The sequence below is a fragment of the Erithacus rubecula genome (genome assembly GCF_903797595.1).
Source record: "Erithacus rubecula genome assembly, chromosome: 13".
NCBI lineage: Eukaryota > Metazoa > Chordata > Aves > Passeriformes > Muscicapidae > Erithacus > Erithacus rubecula.
This window is the reverse complement of record NC_136665.1, coordinates 15,378,989-15,404,800: the sequence shown is the minus strand read 5'-3', so window position 1 is coordinate 15,404,800 and position 25,812 is coordinate 15,378,989. Positions and strand designations below refer to the sequence as shown.

Sequence of the window (25,812 nt, the reverse complement as noted above, 5' to 3'; positions counted from 1 at the left end):
ATAATAAAGGTTCATGCCTCGTATTGATGAACGCTCTGCTCTTTCATTACTGTCATCTTTGTGTATCTGCTTTCCTTCATATGTGCTTGGAATTGTATTACAGGTCAGAGTGCACAAATTGAATAAACTGGAATGCTGTAGAATGTGTTGGCTAAGCAAATAGATTTTTTTGGTGACAGACATTTATTTTTGATCACATACACTAAATACATCTCCTTTTAATCAGATACAGAATACATCTCACCTCCTCAAAAACACCACTGTTTTTCTTCCCAATTGACTTATTTCCAATATAACCATTACAATAAAATCCAAGTTTATAAAACCTGATACTTTATATATTTGACACAGAATTTGCATTCCTGCAGAGCTAATTTTGTTGCTAGAGCTGTTTCATACTGGCAAAAGATCTTTAAGCACAGTTAAAGCTACTTGACTTCAGTGGAGCAACAGAGGGGAAAGAAAGAAGTGGGCATTTATTTGACCAGCTTTACTGCTTTCAAGTTTTGTGATATTAATACTGGCTTCCATTAATACTGTGAATTAAAAGGGAATGTTGGATGTTAAAGTGTGTCTTCCTTTTAACAGTTATGCAATAAAATGCATTAAGCTATGCTAATGAAAACAGTAGAGCTGTTCAAATTATATAGGTGTGTCAAGGGATGTTCAATTATCCTAGAAATTTGCTTAGTGGTGGTTTTGTTTTCTTTAATAGTGTTGATTAACACTGGAATCTCTTCCCCAAGCTAGTATCATTTGGCATTTTACAAAAATAGAGTCTTACCAAGAAAAACGAAATGTTTATATTCAGGGTGTTTTTTAGGGAAATGATCTACACATGGGCACTGGACTTGATAAGGTGAAATATGTAGCTGTGGATGGTTAGCCAAGGTAGTTCCCTGTGGAATGAGGCTTGAAATGGCACTAAATTTTTTTAAAACTTGATTTTTTTGAGACCAATAGGACTGACTTGTAGTAGAGGGCATAATTTGAGTCTTCAGCTGTTTGTCAGACTTGACCTTTCAGTTATTCTTTTTGACAGCTTCTTCATATACTTGTTAAAGAAGAGACTTAAGTGATTCTTTCTATTCTATTGTAAAAAGTCAGCCTTGAAAGTTTTACCAGAGAGGCCAAAGAATGAGAAAACCTTATCCTGAGCATGTAGGTTCAGGTAAGAAATGATCAGTGACATATTCTGGTGGAGTTTGGATTTGCTGATGCTGCTCCTGTTTTGTGGAACATTTTATATGAACATTTCTTTTGGAGCAGAGTTTTGCTGAAGTCGTTAACATGCAACTTGCAAACTTCTTGATGAACGTGTTAAGACAGTTTCTTCTGTTTTTATGTGTGTGTGTTTCCTTTTTCCAAAAGCAAGCACTCAAAAGGTACCTCGTGGCTCATCTGAAAGAGCAGTTAATACTGCATATATAACAACAATGTCTCTGCTGCAGTGTTTTCTAAATCTGGGTGTTTTTGGGGGGATGGAGGGGTTGGTGTTTTGTTTTTTGGTTGTGGTTTGTTTTGTTTTGGTTTTTTTTTTAATTGAAGTAAATTTCTGCTAGAAAATGTATACTTTAGTTCCCCTCCGATTTAACTAGGTTCCTAGGGTTTTTTTTTAGCCCTTGTTATTTAAATAATACAAATTTTTTTTTTCATCATGTGACAGCTATAGAATTGGCAGGTGGAATGGTGGAAAAGTAATGCAACTGCTGTCCAAATACATTATTTATGCAGAGCCTTTAGCATTTTATAAAAAGACCCCACCAAACAAAAAGGTGGTAAAAAAGGGGTTTTGCAGGTTATATGAAGAATCCATTTTTTCTCTAGCAGTAGTCCATAAGCCACAGATACAATTCTGCAACACCTGACCCTGTTAAGATGATCAAAAAGAAATATTTGATTTCTTGATGTGTGTGCCATTCATTTAATCATGCTGTGGGACCAAATATGGTCTCTGCCTATATAAAAAAGGAAGTTTGGACAGAAAGCTTGTTCAGAACAAAATACACAATTCCCAGTAACATCAGTTTTCTAAATCCTCCTCACTCTATATACTTTTATATACTTATACACTCCACATTAGTGTGACTGCTAACAAAAATCAGGGAGAGGGAAGGGAGATTAGAGGTGAAACCCAACCAATACTTTGTGCTTTTGGAAATTGCCAAATAATTCTAGCCAGGATGAGAAAATCTGGTTTGAAATTTGTACTTGATTTAGTAATTCTGCCTTCATCTCACTTCATGTTACTGCTCAGTTCAGGCCTTTTGTTCCACTTACTTGAGTTTTGGGATTTTTGATGTTGTTGTCAGGCTCTCAGGAAATGTTATCAGTTGTAAAAGAGCCTTATTTAAGTGTATTAATCTCTTTGATAAGCACTTACATTAGAAATTTAATCTTAAGAAATATCTTGTTAGGATGAATTTAATTCCTCTTTAAAGCTTTATTATTTTATATAACAACATTTTATTTTCTATGTGCTGCTAGTAATATTTTCTCAGTTTTACAGACTGATTTATTCTTAAATCTTATTTGTGGTTTAAAAATAAACAACACCTTTTGATTGACCAGGCAGATCTGAATCTCAAATAAGAGCCACTCTGCATCTTCAATGTGTACATCAATACACAACACAAAGTTCCCATATGAAAGGATAACAGAGAAATGCCACCAGTGGAAAATTTTCTGGCTCTTTGTCTGTTATCTTATGAAGATGAAAGATGAGATGTCACATAGAGAGTCAGGGTTCACTAAAATCCACACAGAATTTCCAATCTCTTCTTCACAGGCTGGTGGGACAAGATCCTTGTACTCCAGTCCAGCCTTGCAATAAAGAGACAGATGAAACACATCTTGATGCATCTTGAACTTCTGGAACACACTGGGTGTCTGCTGGGACAGAGCTGCTTGGAAAGATTTCAGAGATCTTTGGTGTTTTCTGATATGTTTTCTGACTAATGTGTGGGGGGAAGAGATAAAAATATTCAAGCAGGGATAAGGTGAGAATAGAAGGTGATGACAATGAATAATGAACAGAAATTACTAAAAGCCAGATTCTGCTTTCTTGTGCTTTAGATTTTTTTTTAGTTGCTCCCCTGTTCCCACTTTTAGATTGAGATTATTTTTCTGATGATTATTTACCATCTAATTCTTTAATGTGTTTTTGTTGTGAGCTGGAACTGAATTGGCAAATCTGACAGTGCTGTTTGATGCTGCTGCAATCAATGAAACAGCTGTAAAATGGGAAAATAAGTAAAGCAAAGACATGTGATGGCAGAGGTGTGTTCTGTGCTGGATTAAAGTCTCCTTCTAATAACTTCCAGTGGGAAGGGTTGGATTATGGCTGCCTGTAGAATACTGTCTATGGGAAATAGCTTTCTCCCAAAACTTCCCTAGAGTTTTGAGGCTGTACCTTTGTGCATTAGTGCTCTTACTGCCAGTCTCACGTGTGGATTTATCTGTAGAATGCTTAAAATTTCATGATGCACAAGAATTTAGGCCATTGGAAGCCCACCTGAAATTTTTGAGAATGCTTGGTGTAAATGTATTTGGAGGGTGGGATTCAAGATTTCTTGTATAAATTCAGATACAGATTTATTGCAACCAAACTATCTTAGACTGGAAATTGGTTCAAAGACTCACATTTCTGAGATTTCATGGTCACTTTTTTTTTTTGTCTTCACCCTAAAATACATGTCCACAGCTGTTTGGTTTTTTTTCAAGATGGTCTTGAAAGAGCAATCACCTTTACAGATTCAAATCTTGTGCTTTATTTCATCTCTTGTAACTGCTTTAGTTTTCCTGCTGTCCTCATGACATATGGTGTGTACCCTGCAAGTGCTTTAAAGCAGGTTTTTCATGTTCCTTGCTCTTCAGAGCTTCTGGTACAGACTTCAGATACTTATTAATTTTATCAAGCAGTTCATTCACAACAAGGAGTTGGTCTTTTGTGCAAAGACTTGATTGAAAGTCCTCAGTTGGCACTCAGTAAGATGGTCTCTCTTAGAATTATGTAATATAGCAGGGGAAAAAGGTGTGTGTTCCTCAGACTTTTCTGGATCATAATTTAGGAAAGAAATTGTCATAACATCTGCATATTAATTGTCCAGGTTTTATAAAAGAACATGTGCCCCCATGCTTGTATATGCCTGCACTTTATGCATATGTAATAAGATTTTTAGCATCTCTTCAATGGAGTATCTCTGTGGGACATTTTGAGTTATATTTTTGAGTTGAAAAGCTGTTTTATCTCATAAATGAGGTGCTGAGAGGGCATTTGGGAGCAGAGGTTAATGCAATTTCCAGAAACAGCCACAAAAATCTTCCCCAGAAATAATTTTTTTCAATATTTGCCTTCTTATTTATTTGATGTAGATCAGCTTAGTGATACCTCCATGTGAAGCTGATTATTCTAAGTTATGAATAAAAGCTGTTTTGAAGACTTGGTCTTAAATTATAAAACAGTGACCAAAATTTTATTAGCTGTATTACTGACCTGTAGAAATTTTTAGATAAACCAAAAGGGTTCCTCCTGGCCCCTAGTGTTAATTCCTTTGTGAAAATGATCCTGAAATAACAATTGTTAGAGCTTAGCAGAGAATTTATAATAGGAAAACAAATTAAATGTCAACAATTATGAAAGGGACTTTAAATTTTGACCCTACATTTGAAGTATTGCATAACTGTAATAAGATGTTGTCCATGAAGAGCTTGGAGGAATATAAATCATATGAGGTTTCTGTGAGATGTGTAGAATTAGAGATAGCCATAGAGCAAACTGACAATGCCATTTTGTTCCTCTAAAATATGTTAATCAGGTTATGCATAAAAGGATTTAAAATGTCATCCTGAGCTATTTGTAACTGTTTAAGTTCAGTGGGAGTCACTTTTACAGAAAACATGCAGTTATATACTGTAAAAGATGGTTTTGTGTTTTCTTTATGCATCAGTCTTTTGTGCTGTGTTTCAAAGAGAATAGAACAGATGGGAGTTTGCTTTTGAGACAACTCAACCTGTAAACCTTGAGTATTGTGAGAGGGTCTGTTATTGAAAGACTTGAGCATGGAGGGTTTTTGTTTAAAGTTTTAAAGTATAAATTTACATTTGGTTAATAATTTTTTTTATCATGCTGTTAGAGATGAAAGTATTAGTATAGCAAATAATCCTCTTTGTCCAACACTTCTAAATACATAGCAGTGTCTTGCATGCTGTGCTCCTTACTTCAGGAAAAGCCAAGGACTGATTGTGGCTGGCTGCCAGGAGGAGAGCAGTTTGTCTCTATGTGGGAAAAGCATCTTTGGCTGGCACAAAATGGGATTATACCATTGCCAGAGGCCAGCTCCACCTTTGCCATTATACCATTGCCAGGAGTCTGCTCCAGCCCCTTAATTATTGCTTTTGTATGGAACAATTTAGCCTGTGTGCAGAATATGTCCTTTCTTAAAATCATTCAGTAAAGATCCTGTGACTTCTGTAGTGTCTCAAGGTTTCCTGCCAGGACAAGCAAATGTGGAGTCTTTGTGTGTGTGGTGTCTTAGCTGTGTCTTTGTACCCATGGGCTGTAGATATATTTATATTCCCACAGGGACATCTAAACTGGCATATTGGGAATGAGGAGGGAACTTTTCTCCAGCTGTTGTTGGCCTGGCTTGGCTGATGTGGCTGTGCTGGTGTCCTCAACAAATAGAGACAGCAGACCCCTGAAAATACAAGTATTAGTGTATAGTTTCCTACAGAATAATGCTATTTCCATGCCAGTTGTTTTTCTTCTCAGATATGCTTCAACAAACACATAGAATCATTGGAAATAATTCTATAGGGAGGAATTAGATGAGAAGTTGTATAATAAGGATATTTAACATGAAACTGAATTTGTTTTAATGTAAGAGTCTGTTACTATTTTTGTAGCAGAGGATAACATGAAAACATAAATAGACTTTGGAGTTCAAGCCAAATTTGCCTTGATATTAAATGCAAGACATTTTGTCTGGCCAAGTGAGCCTTGTGTAGCTTTTAAAAAAATATCTGTAGTGTTCAGAGTACTTGGGATGCACAAATGTTAAGAAAAGGCACTTAGGTAAATCAATATGTATTTACCTTTTCTCTGGGTGTTGTTTAACTGCTGGTTTGAGAGAACCATAAGGTGGAGGAGCTCAGTGGGCTGTCTCATGAACTCTTCTTAATGAGCATTATGTTATTTTCCCCTCTGGTTTTTTCCAGGCTGTTCAATTAACCCCCAGACGATGGCTCAACCTGCAGGAGTACCAAAGCAAAAAAATAATGGCAGACCATGGGGTTACAGTTCAGAGATTCTTTGTAGCTGATTCTGCAAATGATGCCCTGGAGGCTGCTCAGAGACTGAGTAAGTTGACTGATAATGGGAAGACTCTGCTACAATGAGTAGCAATCTGGAAAATAAATTGTTTTCTAATAAGTTTAAACAGTCTTTCAATTCATGCTTACTGGAAAGCTTTGATATTTCATCCAGACCATAAATATATGCTTAATTTTATATATGAACAAATTTATAATAGCAATACTTAGACTTTATTTCTCAAATGTTTTGCATGCAGCATGTAACATGAATTCTGTAATTAACATATAACAATTCAGAATGTCATGAATAGTTGCTGAGGAATTTTTTTTGTATACTTGATGTAATTTAAGGAGCTGAAATAAATGAACTTGTGTCAAAATCTGTTTTCAGATGAAAATCTGGTGTATTTAAAAGCAAAGGAAGGAAAAGGTTGAGGCCTCTCTATTTTAAAAGATGCTTCGATATTTGTTAATGTGTGTGTCCAAATAAAAAAATAGAAAATGTGAGTTGAGTTACCAGCACAAAAGGGTGTGACAGTGGCTCAGAGAAGACCCTGATTCTGCAGCTTTATTTTGTTTCTCTTGACAACATCCTCATTCTGATGTGGTGAACAAAAGATGATAGTGTGGATCAAAAATGAATGTATGTAATAGCTTTTCTCTCAAAAAGAAAGTGTTGAAGTACTTTGTCAATCTGTTCTAACTGAAATCATTTTTCTACTTTTTAAAGTTGTACAGTTTTCCTCTTTTCATTTAGCTTTTGTTAATATATCTCACATCAAAATGCCAGAGGCCAGACATTATTGTCATCTAATTGTGTAGCAACAGGAAGATTTTTTGGTTTATGCTTTACATAATGCACAGGCCACTTAGTTAAATGCATTTCAATTTTGCACACTGGAAGGTAAATTAACAGAACTTACATCCAAGATCTCATCAGAGCTCAAGTAGCTGAGTAGCATTAGCATAATGGCTTGTGCAATCTCTAGAACTTCATTAAGGTGAAACATTTTTCAGTGACCAAAACCTTCTTATGACAATCAGTATATTTGAAAATATAGCTGAAAAAAAAAAAAAAATGCAAGTGTTATGGTCATTTAGCAGTACAAAATGGAAAAGTTGGACAAAAAGCAAAGCACATAAAATTGGAATGTTTCCTCATTTCTGGTTGTCTGAGAAAATCAAGGAATGCTAACTGTGGCAGGTTTATCACCAGTCTTACAGCACTTAAACTCTCCTCTTCATGATTGAACTCATAAATGGATTGGCCTGTGCAATAACTATTGCTATTCTTGATCTCTATGACTGTTTAAATATAAATTACTCCATTAAAGGCAGTGAACCTCCTCTGTTTTATGAAGCTAAGTTTATTTTAAATAACCTCTGTAGCTTGCTTGCTTTGCAAATCACAAGAAGTGTCTGTTAAAAACAAACAAACAAGCAAACAAACAATATTTAAATAGCCAAAAGTAAAATCCAGAACCAAAAAAACATTTGCTCATACAACTTTATCAGGTGAATTTTATTTTAATTGTGTGGGCTTGTTAGCACTTCAGAAAGTGGAAGTTATGGTATCTTTCTTCATTTACTGTGGTTGCATTCAGCCATGGTGCACTACAGAGCATGAAAGAATTGTGGTTTATGGTGTGGAATCTATTTCATGTTGGAATGACTGACACTCCATTGATCCACTTAATAATTAACAACATCCTTGTTATCATTCTGGTGGTGTGCTGTCCTTGTACTTCTAACATGCACTTTGAAGACTAAGGATCAAGAATGTCAGTTTTGCTACTCTGGTCATTGATGCTTCAAGATTTTGCTGGGTTTATGTTCCTTATGATCCTTCAGATTAATATTGTCTCTGTCACTCAGGTTTATCTGCACAATTTGCAGCTGAATATGCAACCACACAGAGTAAAAAGCTATGGGAAAACAGGCAACTTCAGCCTACAGGAGGCACAAAATATTATGAAATAAAATAACCAGTGAAGGCAGTTTGGGGATGCTGTTGATAGACAGGCACTCTGCAGTAAATTGTGGGGAGAGGCCAACCTCTCCTCCCAAGTCCTGCTCAAAAATTTCATGTTTTAGGTGCTGTGTGCCACATTGCAGCTGTCCTTCACTTTGGCTTCTTCAAACAAAAAAGGTGCTTGCCAACATATTTTAAAGATTAAAAATAGGATAAAGTTCTCAAAGCTTGAAAATCAAAGGTTCAGTATTTTTCTTGGGAAGAAAATTCTTTCTATAGCCCTCAAAAATACAAGAACAAGAATTCTCCTTTATAATCTTACAGCATTACGTCACTCATGTGGGTCTGTGTGTGATAAAGGGGTACAGCTAAGGGATAGGAATTTCTGTCATGGAAGTCTGCATAAAGTCTGGAATTCACAATTTAATCTCACAATTTCACCAACTATTTTGTGCCTGACAGAGCTGTCTTTACTGCTGCAGGGCCTGTGCTCACCAGTTTTGCTATTGTTGGATTTCCTGTTGATGCAATGGGAAGAGATGAGATTGGATGATTTTTGCTGCTGTCTTCACTTGTCAGGAAGGTGTTAATGCATGTCTTTTTGAAAGGGTTTGCCTTTATCCAGTATCAGCACTTTTGTTACACTTTGCTCATTTCCTCTGTTTCTCTCTATTTTTATTAATATGCATGCTGAATGTTAATTTTCTCAGATACTTTCAAAATTTACCAACTGCACGAAAGGCAGTCTACAAGGAATTTTTAATGGAACTAAAGGATTGATTTTTTTTCCCCCCTTCTAAGATAAGAATGGCAGATGTAAGGAAAATTAACATGACATCACTAGTATTGACTTCAAAAGAAGTTGTACACAATAAAGAATACAGAATTAAGCCCCAAGGAATTCATTGCCTTCTATGTGCTAAGCAATTTTCAAGTGTAACTTTTGTATAGAAGGCAATATTTACAGAGTGCCAAGAAACTCAGTAACAATAGTTTTCTGGTTTGTGTTAAAATTGCTTGGTTTTCAAGAGAGCAAAGAAAGATGTTGTCCTGTTTTGCTGCACAGTATGGTGTTGCTTGATCTGCTCTCTGAAGAAACTTAATTTGTAAACAAGTTCTTACAATTCCAGTGCAACTATTTAATAGAAAAAAAAAATTAAAAAAATACTTGGGAGCCAAGTTTTTGTCTGAAAAATAAGCTCATGTGGCTGTTTTTGTATTAACTCACAAGTCTTCTGATCTAATTCTCACTTAATTTAGGGCTTGTTTAGCCAGAGAAGGCATTTCCTTACTTGCTGTTTCTTCTCCTTGTGCTGCAGCACCAATACCTAAGGAAATAATCCTTATGATGTGACCTAAGGAAATAATCCTTATGATGTGCTGTGTGTGCATTGCCACTGCCTGCACTGTGCATCATTTCAGGGCCATCATTTGCTCTGGGCTCCTCCAGCAGAAGCCCTTGAGTCCTGTGCTCTGCTCCTTGTGCTGTGGCTGATGGAGAAGTTGTTAAGGTCCCCATCATTTCAAACCAGGAGCTGGGCAGAGCTGAGAGGGGCTGTAATTATGCTGGAGGGGTTTGCTGTGCACTGTCATTTGGCTCTTTGAATCAGGAGAGTGCTTAAAGGTGGCTGGCACTGCTGACAGTCCTGAATCAATGGCAGGAAGTCAGCATGTGTTTCTTTTTCTGAATTTTAACAAAAAGCAATAGCCACTTAGAGTGTTTCATTGCATTTAGGAATCAGTCAGGTGCAGTGTTCACACTCTATCACAGAGAGATGCAGTTCAATTGAGTGCAAGGTTTTTATTCACTCTTTTTCAAAAATAAAAATAAAACAAAATATAGCCTCTGCATGTCCTATTTCTATTACTTATGCATGAGGGAACTCATAAAATTCAGCTTTGGACTGAAGGCATGCTTTTTATATCAGGCTGGAGAGGTAAACATGTATTTTATAAAGAACAGAAAATGTTTATTGAAGCATCTTTTCATGAGATCATTTACCTGTCACCTATTATTCACAATTTTTTAGAATATTGAAAGAGTTGTTGGTCATGTGAGCACCAGTCTCCTTCCTATCTCAGCTCCTGAAGTTTTTTCCTTCCCATGGCTTTTTAATTTAAAGGGAAGGCTGTGTTTTTAGATGCTGTTTTAGATCCCTTATCTGAAAATTCACCTCTAGTACTAGTTGTGAAAATCACTTGAAAGCAATTTATGTTCAGAAGGGATCAAAAATTGACCTTTACATTGCTAGTGTCCTTTTTGTGTAGATCATGAAGAATTTGTTGGTGATAATGCTGTCTGCATTTAATCTAAGCTTTTATGCTGGGAAAATTAAAGGCATCCTTGAACCTGATGTTTCTGGGGATATTTGAAATGTGAATTCAAGTCCTTTTTTGTTATACCAGCAAGAGCTTTTCTATGAGTATCCTATGAGTACAGTGGCCCTCCAGATCAAGTTTTATTTGAAAAACTTGACTACTTAGCTGATCTTTTTATCCTGTCATCATAGGGTTGCTTATGTGATTTAATTTCCTCTGTTTCTGTCCATTAGGATAGGTAGCAGAATTATTTTTTTCAGCATTTCTGCAATTCCCACATTTCTTTCCATTCTCTGCTTCACTGTGAAGTAATAATTTTTCACCTGTTCATAATGAGTTATTTCTCAAAAACCCTCATGTACTTAGTGGTTATAACAAGCTATTTTTTAAAGCCACTCAGGTTATCCTTTTCTGCATATGCTGAAAAAAATCATGTGTTGCTGCAATAGCATTCCAGGAAACTGTAGACAGAGAACTTGCTCACTGGTGAGGAACAGCTCTCCCACAAGTCCTCTTATTTTCTCTGACAGCTTTTATTAAAGTTCCTTAGACTTAAATTATAGCTTTCTGAAACTGTTCTTTCAGGCAAAATAATGCTGTAAGTTATTGACTAATATGATCCTATTCTCAGATGGGTAAGTATTTAGAAAACAATCTTTTAAATTTAATAGAAAACTGGTGGTGGATGAGCTGCCTTTGGACCACGTTCTCAGTGTTATTGAGCATGAGTATTTCTCTGTTCCACTTAATGGATTTTGCCTTGTCAGAGGGATGAAATCTAAGATTAGAGTGAATCTACATTTTCCAGCCACTTCTCAGTGATAGAAAATACCTGTTAATACTCCATTATTTGCAGTCTTCATAGGCATCCCTTAAATGCATCAATTCAAAGCTCCACAAAATTTGTCAGTGTCTGTGGTTTTACTCTTTCTGTCCCTTGTTCAGTTCCCTGTTTCTTAGAGCCCTCTCCTCCCTGTGCCCATTTGCTCAATTCTTCTCAACCCTTCTCCCACATTATGAGTTTTGATTGAGAAAATCCTCTTCCTTTTTTTTTTTTTTTTTTGTGCTAAACAGTCAGTTAGCCTATTTAGCACAGTTAGAGCACGTATTTAGCAGTTGTGTACTGCTAAAAGCCATTTGTGTGCATAGTGGTGCTTTGCTTGCTGAAGTGCTTTGCTCAGACCCACATTTGCTTGACTTGGCAATCATAAAAAATAATGCTTCTGTGTATGATCAGAAGACAAATACTGATCTCTAGCCATGGTTTAAATTATATTTAAAGATTATGAAATAATATTGCAAATAATACTCTTTTTTTCCTATATTTGTCCATGTTGCAATGATTTGATTTTTGGAAAAAATCCCCAAATATCACATTGTGCAAACAACTTTAAAATTCTCACTTGTGTCTGAAAAGGATGAAAATAATAAAGTAGAGTAAAAATTATGAAGGCAACATGTTGTTTGCTGCAGTTAAAGTAATTCTTTGTAGGAGGCTTGGTGATCAATATGTCAGTGACCCAATTTATTTATTTCATCTACTGGATGAAAAGATCAGTCATGGAAGATCAGAGGAGCTGGAAAAGGTGTTCCAGAGTTTTGTTCACCAAATGTGCTATGTTAGGGAGTTTGATAGAAAGTCCTGGGGAATTTGCTGTGATGCAGCTACAGAACAAGCCAGGAGTAAAGCACTTCCAGCTTCTCTAGCTGCGAGTTTGAGTTTTATTCTTCTTCAATAAAGTTAATAATTGATTTTGTCAAACCTCACCACTGGGTATTGTTTTGTTTCAAGTGGAACCTTTCTGTTTCAAGTTAACTTACAAATTGTGGCATTTTTTTAGATATGGAAATTCTTTACAGGACCCTCTGTCTCCAGAGGAATTACGGAAATAGTTAATTTGAAAGGCATTGTTATGAAAAACAAATTGTTTTGTTTTTCTTATCTGTTCCCTTCATTAGAGAATTACATGCTGAGTGTGAGTCAGTAAATGCAAGCTCGAGACTGCTTACATTAGTTGGATATTTTATAACCATTCTTTGTCACCAAATGTCTTCATGTTCAATAGATTTATAGTAATATGAGTAATGGCTTGGGGGCTAACAAATCAAAATCTCATTTCAGATGTTCGACACTAATGTTGAGCTGACTTATTGTTCTCTGTGTTGGATTTCTGATCAAATTACCAAAACAGCTGCTTGAAAGTAAAACACAAAGTCAAAAATACTCTAGGAATGGGGTACTGAATTCACAACATAATGTGTGCCACAGAGTGTGGGCATTTGCAAATTTCACTCGTGTTAAGTGCATTACTGGATTTTTGTTCATAAAAGGAGGCAACAGAAGTTTTAGTTCTCGATTCAGGAATTTTATCGGGTGGTAAAAAAAGCAAAGTTTTACAAGGAGGGTACAAGATGACTGCTGGTATTTATTCCACTCTTGTCACACCATATTTTATGGTTCTTCAAGGTAGTTTTGCAGCTGCAGAACAATAACCAGATGCGTAATTGAGAAGCAGCTGCATGAAATTTTCATTTTTTTATGCATAAAATCAGAACCATTAGACACACTTTATGTATAAGGTATGAAATACTAAACAACAATGTTTTCTCTGTAGTACTGCCAGCTGTATAAGGGAGAGTACTCACTCCTCCTACACTCTCTAGATGCCCATCAGCTTCTCAATATTCGGGGGCTGATAGCAAGTTTCGTTCTTCTCTGGTTTTGTTTTCTTCTTTTCCTTGTTTGTTACTCTGTGCTGTGCAATGCTGCATCTTCTGTGTGATCAGTCCCAGTGGATAATCCCATGTATAGGGGTTTCACATACAAATTTGATGCTTATGACTGTTTTTCATCCAAACTTCTCAGTGGAAGGACAAGTAGCACAATTGTGTTGAATAAAATCTAAGAGGGGATGATGGCATTCCTAAGATAGGATGGTTTATAATTGATATTTTCATGATTTCTCTGATCTCCTCTAGTGTCCCCTGAGGGTCACAGGGTACAGCAAGAAGATACTGTTGTTGGTTATCCACTTTCTATATAATTTATTTGGGAAAGTTGCTTTTTAAAAAAATTTGTCAATTGTTTCTGTAAATTTGTTATACCTTTTGTCATTATGGACCGAGGTGGTGATTTAGGATGGGCTGGATTGAGGAATAAGGATATTAACTTGTACATTTGCTAAAAAAGCACATGGTTTTGAACCAAGTCAGGAATCTCTCACAACTGACTTTTCAACTCCTGTGAAGCTCAGAGAAGACCCAGTATCCAGCCTTCATGCCATGATTCCCATCCCCTATTTCCTCCTCAGCCTCTTCCAGTCAATGAGGTAATATGAACTGGTATTTTGCAAAGGTTAGGATGATTTGCAAGAGCTTGTTTTATCTTTAAAGATAGGACTAATTTATAAATTGAATATATCAGTAGTTGTGAAGTATGATCATAAGAGGCTGTGATTTTTTTTTTTTTGGTGGATAATCTCTACCTAAAATGGTAGAGCAGTTTTTGAAGCTAAGGATGTTCTGACATTTTCTTAATCTGCTACTTCATATTTGAGAAAGTGCTGTGAATTTTAAATATGTTTGTCTACATTTCTTCAAATATTTGCAGTTCAAGAAAAGTAAAATATTTCAACACGTTTATGAATACAAAATGTGTCTTTGTAACCCTGCTGGATTCAACTGGGAGATATTATCTGACTCTCTGCATCACAGTATATTTTAAATAATGCTCTAACCCTTGAGAATGTCACCACAAAAAAACATTTAGTGAGAATCATGTTCAGGGTAGTTCCAGAAGTTAGCTATGCTCTTATTTTAAGTGATTTTTGTTTTAGGAAGAAAAATCTGAGGTTGACAATTTTACCTGTGTGTGGTATACTCTCCATGGTCCTACAGTTAAGGTGAGCTTTCATTCCCTGCATCATTATGAAGGGGAACATTTTTCTTGCACCTCCCCTGGGCTTAGTTGGACTGCTCACCTGAGTAAGATGAATATGGCTGAACTTCAAGCTATAAATCTTAAATATATTTATTGTTCTAAATACTTAAGAACAGCCCTGGGGGTTTTGGAAAAAGTAAAGAGAAAGGCAACCAAGAAGAATTTGCTGTGTAAACAGTTAACAATGTAAAGTCTCTGGGGATATTCACTGCTGCACTGCACTTCTCTCTACTCCCTGCCAAGTCTTTGACCCCTCTATTCCTCCAGTTTTTCACCTCTATTGTCTGGTAGTAGCTTTCCTGGTCTTGGTGTGTTGTGCTTTGTCCCCACTGGAGATTATTGTCATAACAGTTCTAATGCCACATCTACATGTCCAACACCCCCTCTTGTTCTTGTTCCCACAGATAAATCTTGTATCCAGTTTTTGATTTAGCTCATTAGATGCTCACTGTGGTTGATTTCCTTACTGGCCTTTCCACATCTTGCCTTCAATGCAATACAGCTTCTGCTTGGATACTTTGGAGTAAAAGTGGAACAAGAGAGACTTGAGGCAGATTACTGCAAATTTGCCTATGTTAGGAAGAATGATTCTTATGCAATCTCACATCACCACCACCCCCCATACAGGCATGCATACAGGCTTATATCTCATGCCATAAAGGAATCTGCCATTTAAATATGATGATTCATGTATACTATAAATAACTTTCTTATTTCATCTCTGAGTGACATTCCTATTTGAAGTGTATATGCAGATAGTATTTATTTTGTTGTTTCTTTGATCCATAAGAAGCCAAGTTTGGTGCTTAAAGATGTTTGTGTGGAAAAGTTATTTTAAAATTTTAAGATGAAAAAATTTCATGTATTTTCATGTTTTATGTTGTTGGTTTACAAGATGAGACTCCTGTGTCGTTGAGCTTATTCAGCTTTGTGACTGTTCACACAATTTTGATTTATGGGTTCCAATTCATAGCTGGGTTTTACATTGAGTTTCTGATGTTTAGTGTCCTGTAAATAGTGAGATGTCTGGACTTCCACAAACCGGAGTAAGCATTCCTTCAGAAATCTCTCTGCTGATGAAAAACAAAATAAATCAGAATTAAATACTAGAAAGAGACTTTTAAGGGCCAAGGTTCAGGGAAAATTAAACATGAGTTGCATATCATTGAAAATGTCTCCATGTCAGAATTTTCAGTTGTGCAGAAAGGATGCAATTAGTGCAGTTAACAGCAGGTAGGGCAACATTAATTACATGTTCTTTTGTCTCTATGAATTGTTTTAGCTATTTAGAGCCTTGTTCTTTTGCATACTATTAAATAAATTATACTGCAAGAGACTTTCTGAGAGTAAACTGTGAGCACAATTTATACAAATGTGATTTATACTCCCTTAGACACCAGTTCTGAACTTGACCTTGAAGTGAGAAGGTTGGAATGTAGGAAAAGGCAGAAGCATGAACAAAACATCATTCAAAAGTGTTGCCTTTAAAGAAAGATTGCCCTATTGTATATCTGACACTTCAGTAAAATCTGGAGCTCTTTTCAGCAGCTCAGGGAGAAGGAGTAGGTTTGTTTTCAGCTGTTGCCTCATCTGATTTGTAAACCAGGCAGACACGATTTCATGACTCTGCAGAAGCTGAGAAGTGGGCTTTCTGATGTGGTAAAGCAGCTTGCTGACCTTAAGTTAATGAAATATTAACCAGTGCTTAGCAGTTGTCAGGATGACACAGAACATCTGTTTTTGAGGATTCATAGGAGGGACCATTGGGATGGTGCTTAGGTCACACACTTGTCATTTAAATGGCAGCCTGGCTGAACCTACACACTCAGCTGCCTGGGGTTATAAAACTGGTTGCAGATGTGATCTGCTGCTGCTGACAAGTTCCACACACATTTGATCCATGGCCCTGCTTGCCTGAAGCTGAGGAGATGCTGAACAACACCATGCATGAAGAATTTGACCATTTGAGATGTACTTACTCACCTCTTGTGTCAGTCCCTTTATGTTCAACACAGGTTCAAGACACTTAAATCAGCTCCACATTCTCCTTTGCAAAAAAAGTTGGTGTTGATTCCAATTTTACATTTTTACCCAGATAAGTTCAGTTTATATGTGAGTAATTGAGAAAGCTTCAAGTTTCACTGTTTGATATGACTGCACACTCATTGTGGTGTTTAGACTGTGCAATTTCATTAAAATATGTAGAGTTCAATTTCTAAGCATAATATCTGCCTTCAAAATCCCCACAGAGCTCAACTTGCAGGAAGCCTAAATGAAACAGCTTTGCTGGTTTCCACATCACGTTGAGATACATCCTTTCCTGCAAATGCTGATTGCCAAACCAAAAGCTAATGCCTCTCTCCTGCTTTTCTATTCATTTTTCTGGGCTAATTTAATGTTATGAAACCTGTAAAACGTGAAGTTTAGTGTATATAGTTATATCTTGGCTGCTGAGATGGTGATTGGAGCTCAAGAGATAAATGCCAAGCTGTCAGAACTGGGCAGGGGGAGAATGTTTGTGTTCCCTCAAAGGATTGAGAAGGGGCTGGTGTGTGAGAAAGGTGTTTAGGCTTCTAATTCAGCAGGGCAGTGCTATCAATAATTTAGACTTGTGCCATGTGAATGTGTCACTGCTCTCTCTTTAACCAACTGCAGAGTTGTATTCAACCCTATTGAATACTGGTTGGTTGTCTTATGTACCCTCCCTGCTCTTTCCAAGTTCTAAAAGCTGATCATGTGTTTTAAAGGGAATCACAGATTGCATTCCTTGGGTTTCAACTTTCAGTGGTTGGCCTCACTGCAGTCCTTTGGGTCATAATTACACAGAATTTGCTGTGCTGTCCAGCAAACTGCTCTGAACAGAGTCCTGTGTGACAAGTCAGGTGCTGAATTCAAGTTAAATGTTTGGGCAAAACTGTGGAACCCTTCCAAGTTCACAGGAAAAAAGAGATTAAAAAGACTGGAGTAGTCAAGGGAAGCACTGGGAACTTGTGCTTCTCAGTGGGAATTTGTGTGTCCTCAGCTTTCCTGTGAGGTTCAAGAGCAGGTCAGCATTTGTAAGCTCAGATTTCTTCAAGGACTTAATGAGAATTAAGTGCAAATAACTTATGAAATGTGTGATCCAGGAGTACCAATAGTACCTGCAGGTGGTGTTGGGAAATGTTGGTTTCTGCCAATATCAACACATCATTCTGAAATAACAAATTGTGACAACAATCAAATAAATTAATTAATAAATTCAATAATTTTGGTCTCACAGTGGGTTTAAATGTCTCTGGTATCTAGTGTCCCTCTGCTCACTGTATGCAGTAAACTCAGGGGAGCATGAGCCAGTGGGAAGAAAGAGCCCATTTTAAAAGAGTGAGGAAGAAGGAGCCATCAAAACAAATATATTCCTCCCAAAAAAGAGCTCAAATGAAGAACAGCCCTAGCCCAAAATGAAACTGCCCTCCTTTGGATCCAGAAATGCAGTGGAAGGATGAGCCTAACACCAGGAAAAGAGAAAGCAATTAGGAAATAGCTGTGTAACAGTTTTAACTGCATTATTATAGAGGTTTTTTCCCCCATATAAACATTTATTCATGTTCTGTAACAAGTAAATCTGGAATTTAAAAAAAAAAGTGGCTATACTGTTGAGATCATGGGTATATCTACAATATATTCTTGTCTTTCTATGTGCCTAAATATGTAAATTGTGCTTTCTCTTTGCCCATAAACAAGGTTTTGAGTGTTCCATTGCCTGTGGCTTAGATTTATGCAGACACCTAACAAGTGTGACCTGAAGCTCAGCTTTTGTACCTCTGGAATGTTCCTGAGGTCTGTGTGCTTCTCTGCAGGAGGCAGTATTTGGATTTTTAAACACCTTCCCCCCTTTTTTCTTAGGAATCCAGAGTCAGTACACTAAGACTACTCCCCACCTGGAAATATTTTTACAAGAACAAAAAGACAGTTTCTTTTGTATATAAAGAAAAAAATAGGCCTATGTGCAGGAGTGAAGGATCTTAAATAAAACATTGTCCTTTTTCTACCGTAGTTCAACTGGGAAAATCAATTTCTGGTTCCTCAACTACAAAGAAAGATCAAAAGGAAAAACTGACAATCCAAACAAAGGGCAAGGTGATGTGGGCTGCTTGCACTCCTGTTCCCTGGTGTGCTTCATACAGGCACTTTTCCAAGCAGAATATATTTACAGAAGCATCAAGGGTATTTTTTTTTGTATCTCCAAATCAACGATGTGGTGACTGAAAGTGACCTGAATATAAAAGTAAAAAAAACCCCCTATTTTATATTACAATTTGTGGACTTCTTTGGTGCTAATTTAGGCAACAGTTCTCAGATGTGTCAGGTTCCTCAAAACACACTTATATTTTAAAGAATTGTCATTGGTTTTACTTCACTAGAACTGCCCAAAGCCAGATTTATTTTTTTTTAGCATGTTATATAATGCAAGAGAGAAAATATTTTTATTCTTACTTAAATGCCAACCAGATGCATATTTAAATCTCCATATGAAAACTAATTTCAGTCAGTGTGGAGGGAAATTTTATGGAGATTGGCTTTCCTGCTTTGTATTGATTTTTGTTTATATCTTTAATAAATAAAACATGATTTATTGTTATAAGCTCATATTTACAAGAGGAGATGAAAGTGACAGCAGGAAAAACAGAAAGGAGGAGTGTGAAAACTCTTTAAAACACACAAATGAAAGAGCACCCCAAACTGCAAAACAGCTTGAAGAGGTTTTATGAAGTGTACATTTATCTTTTGCATAAATGTAAAACATTGAAAATAGTTATAAAAGTATTTGATTTTAAAGTATTTTCACTTCTTTGAGAGAATTATTGTGTAGACATCAATTTTGTGGCCATATTAAATATTAATTTAATGGATGTTATAAGTACAAAATAAACAGGCTGCATCTGACTCAAGGAAAATATTCTTTACAGGCAAATATTTTTGTCTGTATGTTGTGTATCATTGTGTTGGGTCTTTACCCATGCAGGCAGAATGCATTTACATTTGGGACTCTGTGTTTGGCATGTCTTGGCATGGTAGGGATGCAAATAACTATGTACAGAATGCTCATTTCAAATACAGATGGTCCCAAGTTTCAAAAGCAGCAACTGTAGCTGGCAGCTCTGGTTCTTTCAGGAGTGTTTGCAGGGAAAGGAATTCTGCACCGGAGGATTTGAAAAAAAGAACCTTTAGTCAGTGCCTCCAGATGATTGGCACAAATGACCAGTGGTTTATAAAGCTTAGCCTATGATTCTTTTCCTCCAGCACTGATTAGCTCCAAAACCTTCCCATTCTCATCAGATGTTGTCCAAGGAAAGTTTTGAAAGCAAATCCATTGATTTAAGACCTTAAATTTGTGTGCCTGTGTAATAGCTTTGTAAGGCTGATGTCAATTCTGCATAATCAATAAAAATAGGTCTGTATGTTTGATCTGGGTGGATTTTGAGGCACTTCAAACTTGCAGCTTGTTTATTGTGCAGTTAAATCTTAATTTGTGGTGACAAAGTGCTCTGAATTAGGTAAGTGATTAAGAAGCCATGTAGGAAAATTATGATGATAGTAATGAAATGTAGCTGATTTTGTAACTGTGATTTTTCTTTCTCTGTCTCTTCATTAATTAATTGTGTAACAGGAGAGTTCCTGGGAGGTGCTGACAGAAAGCTGGCAGCTCCACCTGCTCAGTCTGCAGTGCCATGGAAGTGCCACTGTGGTCCTTTATCACTTCACTTCTTAGACAGGAGAGCAGAGCTTGGCTGTGGTGATGCTGAAAGTATTGCTCTCTTCATTTTCACTTTCATTCCTTGTCCTGCTTCTTCTTTCATTAGTGAGAGCTTTATGCAGAGCTCATTGCATGGAGCACAGTGGCTGGCAGGGCTGGCCAAGGTCAGAGCCTGGCAGGTTCTTGCTCTCTCCATCAGCACCTCTGCAGAGCTGCCCTGTTCAGAGCTATGCACCATCCTATCCTGGGGGAAATTACTCGATTTCACACCAACATTCCTGCCCATCCCTGGTATTCCTCTCCTCCTGCTGCCAGGTCCCTTGTCCCCTGCAGTTTTCCTGGGCTACAGGCCCAGTGACAGTGCTTTGCCCTGAGAGTGGGGGACCTTTGTGCCTTGTTTTATCTCTGGCTTGGCCCTGGGGTTTCCACACTGCCCTGGAGGGTGGAGCATTTCATTTTACTCAGCCATTACTCTGTAACATGCTGGGTTTTGTTTAAAATCTCTTTGCCTCCTAATGTTGCCTCTCAATGTTTCCTACTCTGAAAATTCAGTAAATTGTTGATATTTCAACCTTTCTACAGACTGCAAGAGAGTAGGACCTACCCTCAACTTAGTTGATCTGCTTCAAAATTCCTTTAACTAGTTCAGTTCTGCAGAAATCAGCCAAGAAGATGTCAGGAAAGCATTTCAGTGTTACTCAATTGAAAGAAAAGACATGATTTTAGATGTTCAGTTTCAGATCAGTGATAATAAAGTAAGAGAAAATTATTATGTGCATTATCAGATTTAATTTCTCATATATCCAGAATACTTGGCTTTAAAATTCTAGTCCAGGGGCTTTGCATCCGATTTACTTTGAAGAAAAATCTATTAATATCACAACAGCTACTTTTGTGATTAATTTGAAAAAATCTTTCCTTCTGACACAAAGGAATTTGTACAGACAAAGAAGAAAAAAATAGATTGTGTTAAGAAGCACACAAGAATAAAATAGGAAATGGTTTAGATTCATGTAGGTTTGTTTAGGACATAGACTAGAGATAATCTGTCTTAGGGGAAAAACTAGGAAAAATGTGAGTGTGGTTGATAATTACTGCAATATCCTCATAACTCTGGGATAAATAAATTTTTCTACACCAAGATGGACAACTTTACTGGTATTAATCTGTAAAGGTAAAACACTGGTTTTCAGTATTTGTTAAGAGTTAAAACAAGCTTTATATTGTCCCTTTACCCTCCTATTAATTAAAATTGAGGTTTTCTATGGGAGAGCCATTTTTTATTTTTATTGTGGAATTGTTAAAACTCAGCCACTGGGATTTGCGTTCTCTTTCTTACTTTGGACTGCACTAGCAACCAAAAGTGTAATGGTTCTGGCTTAGCCCTATAAGGAAATTTATTCCTATATAAATATATTTTTATATATTACATATATATGCATACATGTATGTCAAAAACTCTGCCTACCAGTTTGACTTCCAGTAGTGGACAGCAGTAAAATCAGTTATCCCAAGTGCTTCTAAGGAAATTTCTCCCTTTACAGATGTTTTATTAGAGCAACCATTCTGATGATGCAGGTAGTTTTTTATTTCCATTTTACAGAAAGAGAATTTAAGAGTTTATGTAACTTCAGGTACTCTGATGGGACTCTCAGGCCAAATTGCTCTCCAATCAGCACACACACAAGATGTAATAAAGGGCAGGGAAGAAGAAGGTGGCTGTTCTGGAGTCATTTAGAGGAGCAGCTTGCAGTGATTTGGAGTGGGCTGGTTTTTCAGCTGCTGTGCTGGGTACTGGGAATTCTTAGTGCCTGTAAAATGACAAGGTAATTTACATTACTGGGAGCCTGTAATGAGCTGCCAGGCTCCCAATCCAGTCTCCAACCCATGGATTTCATTTCTCTGACTGGCAGAGCTCTGCCAGGTACTTCTGTCTGGGCAGGAACCATCCTGTTAGCAAATCCATGGAGTGGGTAAAGGTGAAAAACATCAGAATCACAAGTTGTGCCACACAATTCATACAAGCTGTTGTTGTGAAGTTCCACTTCTAGAAGAAAAATCTTAATTGTGATCTTTGAGGCATGCACTGTGATTAATTACAACCTCCAGTGGCTGGCATGGACCAGAAGTGTGTGAATGGGAAAAAGGCTGAGGAAGTATTTGGAGCATCTTAGACATATGCAGACATTCCAAATCATAATTTCCTTTATATCATTCCAACCATATGTATTTTTATGGGCTTTTTTTAGTGCCTAAAAATCAGAAAATAACTTTTAATTGTTGTTTATGAAGCACCATATGGCTGTCTGTAATTTTGGCTTCTTGTGGAATGAGGAAAACGAAATTAATAGGAAATCACACTCAGAAATCTATTATTAAGTTAATGGAGCTAACAGCTTGTCCAGTGTCCTCATACAGATCATGTCGTAACTGCATATAATAAAAAGTGAGTCCTTATAAAACCAAAGAGAAAATGAAGTGGCAGAGAGAGGCTGAGCCAAGCAGCTGCATGTACTGGGCATGGTCATGAATGGCTCAGCTAACGAGCTACTGGTGAAAATCAAGGGTACAACATGAATTTTGGCAGTTGCTTTACCATGTGTTTGAAATAGTTAATATTTTCTTCTAGATGGTTTATGAATTAAAGGTTCATCTCAGGATAAAAATCTCTTTTCCCATTTTTTATTTTCATTTTTTGAGTAGAAACTTGTTTGATCCACCCAACTAAGTTGTTCAAAGTTCTGTGGTTTTTTTTGTGGCTTAACATTCAATAAGTAATGGGAACACTTGAAACTTAATTTTTTTCTCTCTTAACCTGTCTTAATAGGTAGTGAGTTTTCAGAGCTGAAACTGTAAAGTTTGCATTATCTTGCTTCCACCAAACATTCACAAAAAAAAAGAATATGTCACAGGATGAACATCTATAAAAATTACCAAGCTATGAAAAGCACAGCAGGATTCCCCCCCCCCTTATCTAGAATATTCCTTAAATTGCCTTTCTTCAGTACTTTTGAAAAGTGTCTGTGATACTACAAAAAATATCCCAGAACAAAAAAGAAATCTAGAAAAAAAAACTTTTTTTTTTTTTTTTTTTTTTCTTAGAAGGCTAATTAATATTGGCAGGGGTGCCCTGTTAGGGATGTGTTCTGGGTGGGTCTATATATCAGTGGTCAATACTGGGATTTTAAAAATGTCCTCTTTTAAGTATGTGATTTCTGTGAGTAGTGAAGAAGGTTTGGAAGGTGGTGGTGATGGTCAATGGCTGTGGGGAGGGGAAAGTCAGGAATTTTGGTTTAGTTTTAGCAGGGGGTGGCAATCAGTGTTACTTCAAAATCAGGGCAAGGAATCAAGAATTGTAGAATAACAGCTCCAAAGTAATATTTTTAACTTTCTATCTTCAGCACTACTGAGGCAGACATAAATTCTTCAAAGTGATAATTTTCCCATCCAGATGTTTCCCAGATAATGACCAGTCTAGCATGATTCTCTTCAGAGGCTCAATAAATTATTTCAGCAATGCATTGAAAACTTTGTACTTAATTCCACTGAATAACTTGGATAATGAATCAGGCTACTGAAGGACATTTCAATCCTACTGGGCTTGGCTCAGATCAGAATACTGCCAGATTTGCTATTCTTTTGTATGTTTCTAGTTTTGGATGTGGATTGATTTATTTATGGTCTAAACCAGCAAAGTATGTGGTATCTGATGCAGCCCTACACAATGAAACAAAAACTAAGGGATACAAGGGTAAGAGCTAGAGTAGAATTGTATAACAGGAACTGTCTCTGGGAGAGAAATGATAATTTTGCTAAAAATGTAGATTTTTCAGCTGAGAGCTGTTCAGTATTTTCACTGCTTTGGGTAAAAATGCAAACTGTAGAAAAGATTTAGGTTTGGAACTTCATTAAGAAGTTCTTCATGAAATGTGTCAAAGCCCCACTGAGGGAAATATTTATGCAGGCACCCAAATGCCAAGCTGGCATCAGTGTGTGCTTAGAATGAAGCAGATAAATACCTGTTTGATGGGAGCATCTGTATTGTGCCACTGCAAATTGTTGTAAAGAGGAGAAATGGCCACTGTGGTGGTGACTAAAGAAGTGAGATGCCTTGAAATGATCCATGCACATGGGTCACTTTGTCCTAGTTTTAACAAGGGATGAATGATGAAAGCCTTTGAAGGAATTTGGTCCTGGCTAGTGTTGGCAGCCTTGCAGAAACTGGGTCTAAAGTTGATGCACTCTGAGATATCTCCCTCTCACTTTTGAAGGCTTTGGTTGCCCAGCCTCCACTGTGTGATGTCCTCTACATTTCTTTAAGCTTTGGCTTCCATTTTAATGCTGATTTTTAAGGATCCTGCTGGGCACAGGAAAGATTGAATGGAAAGATTGTGCTTAGCCAAGGGTTAATCATCAAATCTCTGGGTTCACCTGTCACATTATGGATTTGCCAACCCTTCTTAAGCAGTGGTGATAACATTGCAGTTGTCTTTACTCTCTGCATATTTTCCTATATGAAAAAAAGAAAGTTTAGATTTTGTATCAGGAAAAAATTCCTTATCTTTAGGGAGGTGATGCAGTGGAACAAGTTGCCCAGAGAAGCTGTGGCTGCCCCATCCCTGGCAGTGTCCAAGGCCAAGCTGGACAGGGCTTGGAGCAGCCTGGGACAGTGGAAGGTGTTGGAATGAGATGGGCTTCAAGGTCCCTACCAAGCCAAACCATTTGTGATTCCACAATTCATATTAACTTGCTTTGTTACCATGTGAACTCCCTGGTTTCTTGCTTAGGTTTTTTTATTTCATGCTCCATTTTTGAGAATATCTCCAACTACAACAACTCCTTTATGATTAAAAGTGAAGTGTGAAAAGAACTAATATATGTGCCTCGGTTTTTATGTATTCTACACTACATGCAATTTTTTTCAAAATCATCTCTGCAGTTCAATAATGGATAAAAGAATTAGAATCAGTCAGAGAAGGCTTTGTATATTTTGTGCCTTCCATATAATCAGAAAGAATGAAATTTTGAACACCTTCCAGGAAAGCAGGTGTGTGTATTGTTGCAGCAAGGGGCGAGAACAGTGTTTGTTCCTAATGGCTGCTTGACTTCAACACTACAGATTGCATAAAGCCTGTTCCCTGAACTGTATTAAAACAAATCATGTTAGGGTATTCAGTCAAGAATTTAGGGCACAGTTGATCTGTCTGAGTCTGCTAACTTTAAAATATATTTTACTGGAGGGGTGTGTGTGGGGGGAAGGTTTTCATGTTATTTTGGCAAGGAAAACTTGAAATCCTTGTAAGCTTTGAAAGGTAAAGATGCAAAGAAAACTGTCAGCAGATTAATTTCTCTATCTTTTTGTAGTTTAGGGAAATGGGAAGGATAGAGAGAAATGTCTTGATAGGAATCTGTTAAAACTGACAAATTTTTGAATGACTTTTAGAAATCAAGTCTTGTGATTTATTAATGTATTTTATACTTAGAAGGAAAGCAGGTCTACTAAAGCACATGATTTTGCATCCCCAGATTTCT

At 36.9% G+C, this 25,812-nt stretch overlaps 1 protein-coding gene across 1 annotated transcript in view; it reads left to right on the top strand.

Moving 5' to 3' along the window:
* The window catches only part of SUCLG2 (succinate-CoA ligase GDP-forming subunit beta), a 106,075-nt gene that overhangs the window by 14,449 nt on the left and 65,814 nt on the right, over positions 1 to 25,812 (top strand). The window contains exon 2 of the mRNA XM_079316882.1: positions 6,220 to 6,361. Within this exon, the coding sequence (XP_079173008.1) occupies positions 6,220 to 6,361 (142 nt within the window). The remainder of the gene's footprint in view (positions 1 to 6,219; positions 6,362 to 25,812) is intronic.